Here is a 9,060-nt window from a genome sequence, read left to right as displayed (position 1 = left end):
AGCACAAATACTAATGCTATAGGTTCACGAATAAGACTTACCATATAGCTAAAACAACAGAACCATTCCAGAAATCAGCTATTCTAAAAACAAGGCATGTTATCAAGAACTTTCTAGAAAAGAATATCATGTTTACAAAAGTGAAGTTAGCGAAGGAGGGGAAGAGCCTCAATAAAATGGATTAATGATTTAACAATGAACTTGAACACGGCAGAGATTATGAATAGGGTGCCCGATTAGGCAGGGTTTCATTCTGTTGTAGAGAACTGCTACAAGTCTGAGTCAACTGACAGGCATCTAACAAGGGCACTTTAAAGAGCTAAGTCCCGGGGAGCTCTGGTGGCCTAGTGGCAAGAAACTGCACTGCAATCCCAGAGGAACACGGTTCGAATCCACCAGACTGCTCTGCCGGAGAAGGAGGCGCAATATCCTCCTGTACCAGTCAGATCTGATTTGACGGTACACGTACACAAAATTTAAAAAAAAAAAAGAGCTAAGTCCCTTAAGACTCCCTTTAGCATTTTACTCTGACTGCCATTAGCAAAGGCAAATAAAATACAAGCTGAATTACAAATTCACGTTAATTGGTCGTTAGGCTCCACTTTTGGACTGTCTTTTTACATGCAAACCAAGCTCCTGCGATTTTACAATACAAACAGGAGAGAAGGGCTAGGAGAAAGGCAAACAGCAGGACCCGGGGTGAAAGAATACTTAGGAGGAGGTGCTATGGGGAAAGGCCAGGGATGGGCAAGGGCTGCAGGGCACACCCAGGAAGGGGCGGGCGGAGGGGGCGCTGGCCATGGGATAAAGGTCCACCCAGGCGGCCGAGGGCACGTCCGGCTGCGCACGCCCGATATTCCTAGCTCAAGTCGCCTGTCTGTCCACCATGACCGTTGCCCTGCGTGCCCAGCTACTCTTGCTGGCCATGTTGGCCCTCCTGGCGATGCTGAGCCCGGCGCATGCAACAAGCGCAGCCAAGTCCCCGCCCCTGCTGCTGGGTGGCCTCAAGGATGCTGACTTCAAGGAGGAGGACGTGCAACGCGCGCTTGAATTCTCCATAGGCGAGTACAACAAGGCGAACAACGACAAGTACCACAGTAGGATGGTGCAGCTGGTGAGAGCCCGCAAGCAGGTGTGTCTTTGGCTGCTTTTCCTGGGGTGCCGGCTGTGGGCTTGGCGCCTACCAATTCTAAACAAGAGGCACAATTACCTTCTGGAGAACACCGCCCTCGTCCTCGGCTGCCCTCCAGTACCCCCTCTTAGCTACCGGAGAGCCCTCCTCCGGCGCCGTCTAATGCCCCATCCTCGGTTCTTGGGAAGCCTTACTCATTGCTGTTGCCAGATCTTGTCCAGGTCTAATCCATTGGGACTTGGGCCCCGCCGCTCCTAGGGCGCCTTCCCTTGTGCCCTCTCCCTGATCCAAGCATCTCTCTGGCTCCTCCTAGGACCGACCCCTTTAGGAGGGCCTCCTCTGATGTACTCAGTCTCTCCCCCAGCGTCCCCAATGTACCCCATCCCCCAGTGTCGTTCTCCAGGCTCCATGCGCCCCATTTATGTGTGTGTTTGCTTACTTGCATTTCTTTGAAACTAGGCTAGGTACTTCCAAATGGAGCGCACCCATGGCTTTATAATGGGGTCTGTGAAATTATTGCTTTGACCAGCGAACAGAAAAAATAAACAAAAAACCTAGATGCAGTCCCCTGGCTTCCCCATCTGGTTCTACCACTCTATTAACTTTTTATTTTGATGTTAATTTGGGACTTGCATAGCAGTTGCAAAAATGGTGCAAAGATTTTCTGATTCAAATTGCCCCAGTGACACTTTGTGGTAGGCCAGGTCTTGTCTCTCCAGCCTCCTTTTAGTCTAAACCAGTTTCTCAGACTTTGTCTCAAGACGTTAGTATTTTTTGAAGAATTAGGCTAGTTGTTTTGTAAAACTGCTCAGTTTGAGTTGTTTGTTATTTTCTCAAGATTAGATTCTGGTCATAACATGTGCCCAGAAGAGAGATGTGTGCCTTTGGGGATGTTGTCGCAGCTTTGCTGCCAGAATTAGTCAGGCCTTCTTTTTTCTCAACTGTACAAGATGGATGTTTGGTGCTAACCTCGCTGGGAATCTGGCCACTTCTGACAATCATCTCTTCAGGGGCTTGGCATCTCACTGTGCTCATTAGTGCTCTTGAGGTTTCAAGTCAACACCACTGAACTTGATTCCAGAACCTCAAGTCTTGTTTAAGAATCCAGACTTGCTCCAGAGATTCCAGAAGGAAGGGCCCCAGCCTTAGATGGCTACGTCTCCTGAAATCAGTCTTGGAAGTTTAGTACTGTAGGGTCAAATACAGTGAGGTTTACTTCTGTACTGGAAAAGTCATGTGGATGAGCAGTGAGGAAGAGATTGAGCTTTTCATTAAAGGCAGATTAGGATTCATACATGAGTGCCTATAGAATCTGGGTGAGACACAGCAACAAACATGGGATGTAGCCACTTAAATTTGAAATTGACAAGAAGACCCTGCAACAGTAGGCTGGCACTGCCCCCTTTAAAGGCGATCACACAGTCTCTGATGACCTTCTCCTGGAGTATGATATTAATGTGGAGTGAAGTATAGACTTTTCAGATCATCAAACCTGAATGTACCTGGTTTAGAGTTAGGAACAGACATGGAGGTGAAGGCAAGCGGATCTTGACCAGTGTCTAGGACAGTAGTCTCCAGATACGTTGTCCATGTTTTTCCTTAACTAAAACTGTCCTCTTTTGTAAGATGTTCTTTTAACTATTTCATTATCTATCTCAGCAGGTTTTTGCAGGCTGTAAATTACACAGGAGAAGATTGGCCATCTTTCTCCTGAGAAACCAATGGTAGATTAGAAATGCCATAGCAGTGTTGCCTTTGGGTTACCAATGCAACTCTCTATGACTGTATGCCACCAAGTCTCCTTTTACTCTAATTGAGTTCCACTGAAAAGATTGTTTAAAATGGAGGCACTTGAGGGGAAATCTTTATCAGCCTAAAAATGCCATGTGTGTGAAGCATCTCATTTCCTAATATTAGATGAAGGAATAATTAAATCCGTGTTAAACAGAGGAGTGAGATTCCCTGGACAAAATGCTAATAAATGGAAGTTAGCAAATGTCTTTCGTCCTAGAATGGAGTGTCCCTGTCCCCTTAGCCAGCATTAGCTGAACTTATATTTGCTAGTGGTACAAGGATCAGTCTGTGCTTTAGTTCTTGCTTTGAGCTCCTGGGAATGTTTGTTTCCTGCATCCCGCCTGTGCCTTCCATTCTTGAATAAAGTGAACTGGTTCTTGGTTCTTGACTTTTGCCCTTCAACTTGGCTGCATGACACATATTGAAGTCTTGCATGCTGCTCTATGAGCTAATTACCTAGGTGACAACTGTCAGCCACAGCAGCAGGAATCAGGGTGCCTTGTGTCCTTTGTAGTGACATTTCTAGTAGTACATGAATGCTGACCCAAAGACCGTAAGCAACATAAAGTTCTGACTTCTCAGTATGAGAGAGCTGTATGGATAAAATGACATGAATGCTAGAAATGAACCTTGTTCTCTCACATCTGCAGATTGTGTCTGGAGTGAAATACTACTTGGACATGGAGATTGGACGAACCATGTGCACCAAGTCCCAGCCCAATTTAGCCACCTGCCCCTTCCATGACCAGCCACACTTGAAGAAGGTACGTGCCTGATATAAAGCAAGGAGCTTATCACACACGGAAGAAGTATGTATGCCTGCTTGCCTATGTGGGGTGATGAGAGTGTATATCTGTGCAAGTGGAGACAGTGCATGTAAGTGTGTGGGTGTGGGGGTAGGAGTGTGCTTATGTGTGTTTGTATGATTAATATGAATGCATAAGAAAAAGATTCTTGCTTGAGAATTGAAGAATTATTAAGAAGAGGACTTTGTGCATTTGGGGTGTTCTCCAGTGGGCATATGTTCACAGCTGCTGTGGCTCCTGCAGAGAGCAGAAGGAAAGGAAGTGCTTAGTATACACTACCTACAGCCACAATGAGCACATCAGCAGCTATTTGGAGGCCTCTGAACAGTTTAAGCCCTGTAGCTCTTCTAAATAAATGTCAGCCTCTTCCATGGACTTTGGGTGATTTATATATGATGATAGCCTTGTGAAGAATTTTAAGAGCTTTAGCTGATTCTTGTATGTCCTTCTTATTGCCTTTCCTTTCTTGGAGTCATTTTCTGAATAGGGTTACCATTGCCTGTGTTTCTCCATCTGGGACTGTATAGAACTGGCTCAGGTGGTAGAAAGTAGAGGGCACACTTTACCTACCCTCTCCACCTGGACTGTAGAAACACCTTTCCTGTCTACTGCAATGGGCTGCTTTTATAAAGCTGTGCTGCAGCATGGAAGGTGGAATTCCTTGAGTAAACAGGATTGGCTTCTCAAATTAGAGTAAAGGATGAGTGGTGGAAGGGGACACTGTAGAACATTCTTGTCCAAGTACCCCATTGCCATTATTCACCGTGCACTTCTACATCTAATAGCAGGGGCTTTTCCACCTTAAACTATAACCCTCACTGAATGTTCTTCTCTCTTCCTTTTGCAGAAAGTCTTCTGCTCCTTCCAGGTATATACTGTTCCTTGGAAGAACACAATCTCCATGGTGAAATCCAGCTGCCACAATGCATAGAAGGCTGGGTGGTAGGTGGCAGCCCTGACTGCCTCTTACGGTGCCCCTTTAGAGTTTGATTATTACCTTTGTTGGGCATCATAGACCTTAGAGTGGTGATCCCAGTCTGGTGAGACTGCAGTGAAATGTTAGTGTGAGAAAATAAAGTATTTTTTGGCATTTTTTTAACAACTAAGTGGCTACAACCTTTCATTGCTTTTCAAATGCACCTAGCTCTTGGTGCACCTGTTGGTCTTAATCAATAAAAAGTAATGTCAGCTACATTTTTAGTTGTTTGTTGTCTTTGGATCTGTGAAAACAGTGTGGCAGGCATGGAGGGGGCAACATCTGGCCCCTAGTAACTTCATAAAGGGGAGGAATCCTCATTACCAGGATCAACAGTATAACAACTCCTGCTAGATTAGACAAGCTCCATACTTTTTCCACACAATTCCAACAACAATCATCCCACCCTCAGTATCACTGTTCCTCTGCTATGTTCATTGCAGTGGTTATACACAGTTCATCAACAACAATCATGAAATTTATTAAGAAAAGGACAATTTACACTTTAGGTTCAGGAACATTTATAATTCAGCTCTTCAGTCATGACAGACTCTCTCAGCCTTGTTGAAAGAGAGGCCTCTCTCTGACCCTAAGCCTGATGGCTTTGGTCTCTGCCTTCCTCGGGGCAAGTACTAGATTTTTTAGCTCTGCCAGTTATGTTCTTCACTTCACTTCACTTCACTTCACTTCACTTCACTTCACTCATTCTGCAAATAAGCTTAGACCTAAGAACGCTTGGCATTCATGGTGGGTTGGCAGCCCAAGCTCCCCTGCACTTACTTGCTTTCTGGGTTGGGAGCCCACCACTGTCTCACACATTCTAGTTCTCTGTCAGCGCTGCTGCCTCACAACATCTTTTCACTTTTAGTTCTCCATTTCTGGTTCTTTCTTGATAGTAGTGAGGTCTGCATTTTTCAGTGGTAAAATGGAAAAACTGACCAATCCTCACATTAGAGTTCTACATATCTTATTGACATGATCCTGCCTGAAAAGTACCATTTACCTTGTTTATGGTGATGGGGCACAAATACCTTATGTTTGCATAGTTAATAAGGAGCAGTGATGTTATTTAAGGACTAAAGAACACCTGATTTAAGCCATAGTAGTGTCAAATGTGTTAATGGTTGGCTACCCAATGCGGACTAAGAGTGGGGTGGAGCTCCCCGATTGAACAAGCGTGGAAGGAGGAGTGGCGTCCACTTCCATAATAGCATGCCTCCGGAAACCCTATGAACTTGGAAAGAGGATGAAAGGCACCCAAGCGTCAAGGACTCTCCTTCATAGGGTCGCCTGCGACTCGACGGCACTTAACAACAATAACGTCGAGAGAGAGAGAGAAAGAGAGAGAGAGAGATCAGCTGGCCCAGCGAAGAGAAAACGATGTGACCAAGACAAAGGTGGGTGACTTTTAGTTTGTGGCCCTCAGGCCAGTCTTTCATTGTTTTTGTTCATACATTCCTCTAGGTCGTATAGCCCTAGTGTCCAAGTTGCTGTCCCATGGTCACTTGTGGTTGCTGTGAGGCTGAACACTGACACAGATGTGTCAAATGCGTTAATGGTTGGCTACCCAATGTGGACTGAGAGTGGGGTGGAGCTCCCCGATTGAACAAGCATGGAAGGAGGAGTGGCGTCCACTTCCATAATAGCTTGCCTCCAGAAACCCTATGAACTTGGAGAGAGGATGAAAGGCACCCAAGCGTCAAGGACTCTCCTTCATAGGGTCACTATGCGTCGCCTGCGACTCGACGGCTCTTAACAACAACAACAACAGTTTCAGTTACTTACTATCCACTTGGAAGTTGGGTGATAAATAACAGTGATGGAATTGAAGCCTCTGTGAGTTGTCTTGGAAGAGATACTGAATACCCAATGAATTGCCAAAAGAACAAACAAATATATTTTAGAGTCGGTGCAGCCAAGATGCTTCTTGGAGGAATGAATGGATGGTAAAGCTTCATTTCATATATTTTGGGCATGTTATTACTAGAGGCCAGTCCTTAGAAAAGGACATTATGCTTAGAAAAGTGAAAGGTCAGTGAAAGAAAGGAAGACCTTCAACAAGATAAATTGACTTAGGAACTGCAGCAATGGACTCAGTTACATCAGAGATTATGAGGATGGCACAGGATAGGGCAGGGTTCAGATCCATTGTTCATAGGGTTACTATGAGTCATAGGTTACTCGAGGACACCTAACAACAACAAATTAGTCATATGATGAAGATAACAAAGATGATGACTTAGAAGAGTCACATCAAATAAATTTATTGCCTCACACAGTTGAATGCTTGAGCTAACTCCCATCAGACTAGGTAGGACAGTGTCTGGAGAGCACAATGGCACTTGGCATGGTCCAACTGTGAGCAGGTTCATGCTTTCTTGAGCCTGAAAGGAGAGACCTATGCTGACATGGAGGGCCTCAATAAAATTATTTCAAGTGCCTGGAGTAGTGCATTTACAGGAGGTGGGGATTTGCATATGATAGAGCGGCCTACTAATGCAAAAACTATACTCTTAGACTTCACAAGGGACTACACAGGAAATCCAACCCAGATCCAAGGACATGTATAGGTACCCCTTGGCACAGTTCTTCCCACACAGCAAGAAGGCCAATACCACTGTGAGCCTGGAGGGAGAGGTCCTGTGCTGACATTGAAAGAAGGACCCTAGTAAAGCCAATCTGAACTTGGTGCCTGAGGGTAGTGAATGCACAGAGTTTGGAGATTTACATAAAACTGAAAGAGCTCTAATGTAAAGGCTCCACCCATGGACCTCACCTGTAACTGCCATATTATAACCCAACCCTCGATACACAGGCACAGGAAGACATTGCCAGGATGTCACAAAACGTCAGGTCACACACAGTGCCAGCACACCACCTTATGGTAAGAAGGCTAGCCAGTTCCTAGGACACCAACTTAATTCCACCCTACAGCTGGTGATGCAGGTGCAATGTTGCTGTTATTATGTACCTTTGAGTCAAAACTAAACAATAACTGGGCTTGAAGCAAGTGTGCGAAATATTCTCCAGAATAGATCATATATTAGGTCACAAAACAAGCCTCAATAAATTTTAAAAAAATACTGAAAAGCATCTTCACAGAACAATGTCACAATATTAGAACTGAAAAACAAGAGGATACCAGAGAGGAATTCCATGCACTTGGAAGCTAAATAACCTGCTGGATTGCAACTGGATAATAGAAGAAACAAAAATTAAAATAATTGTATCTTGAGACAAATCAGAATGAAAATGCTATCTATCAAAATCTTGACACAGCAAAGTAGCACTCAGAGGTCAGTTCATTGCAATAGGCATCAAAACATTAAATAACCATTAAAAGGAATAAGCAGTAACCATCAAAAGGAAAAACAAGAATAAAGTACTTAAACCAATATCTCCAACAAATAGATAGAGAACAGCAAACAAACCCTACAACTACGGGAAGAAAGGAAACTATAAAAGCAGAAATAAATGTCATAGAAAACAGTAAAACAATTGAAACCATCAATAAGACCAGAAATGGCACAAGTGAGGCAAGCCACAACTGGCAAGATGAGGCAGCACTGGCATTGCTGCTGGTCAGTGGAGACATGAGAAAGGGAGCATCAGATGGATAGCATCTACTGAGCAGTGGTGGGTGGACTTCTCAGGAGACCAGAGCTGTAGTGGGCGGCATCTGCAAGAGGGAGTTGGAGCAGAGATGGCAGGAGCCTCAAGACAGAGTGGAACAGCAGCAGCAGCAGGAGAGACCAGCATCACAGAAGTGACTGGAGACCTGAACCACCATATCTAGGGTTGGTACGTTGGGGGTGAAACCAAATCACAAATGCCAAAGTGGGTGGGATGGGGAACCAACACTTAATAGGCTGCTTTTGTAATGGGAAGTAAGTTCACCCGCTCTTCTGGGTGAAATAATTGTTTTCAATATACTGCTCTACACTGAACATCTAAATTAAGGCAGACTAGGGAGAAGGATTGACCATCCTCTTCTGAAACAAGAAGTTTTCAAACCCTATAACAATAGAGCACTTTTAAATTAGACCAGCAGATATGGCACCTGAGGCTGAGCCCTTTGGTTGACAGACACAAAGAAGGAGGAGCAGTTGCAAGCAGATACTAGTTATTGGAACATGGAAAGTGAGAGGCACGAATGTAGGTAAACTGGATACTGTTAAGAGAGAAATGGAAAGGATACATATTGACATCCTGGGGATTGATGGAATGAGATTCATTGGCCTGGGACATTTTTAATCACACAACCATATTCTATGTTGGAAATGAAAAGGTAAGGACAAATGAGGTCACATCCATATGCATTGAAACAGATGAGGGAAAGAACTGTTTAAGGA

At 44.5% G+C, this 9,060-nt stretch overlaps 1 protein-coding gene across 1 annotated transcript; it reads left to right on the top strand.

Moving 5' to 3' along the window:
* Positions 1-886: 886 nt before the first annotated feature.
* Positions 887-4,663, top strand: LOC102875792 (cystatin-C-like). The gene is made up of 3 exons (XM_006902466.1): positions 887-1,132; positions 3,577-3,690; positions 4,580-4,663. Exons 1-3 carry the CDS (start codon positions 887-889, stop codon positions 4,661-4,663), a joined length of 444 nt encoding a protein of 147 aa, XP_006902528.1.
* The last annotated feature ends 4,397 nt before the right edge of the window (positions 4,664-9,060 follow it).

This window comes from Elephantulus edwardii, unplaced genomic scaffold (assembly GCF_000299155.1).
Source record: "Elephantulus edwardii isolate Elephantulus edwardi_28Jun2011 unplaced genomic scaffold, EleEdw1.0 scaffold00417, whole genome shotgun sequence".
Lineage (NCBI taxonomy): Eukaryota > Metazoa > Chordata > Mammalia > Macroscelidea > Macroscelididae > Elephantulus > Elephantulus edwardii.
Note: the sequence above shows the minus strand (reverse complement) of the source record. Positions and strands in the feature narration are given on the sequence as shown.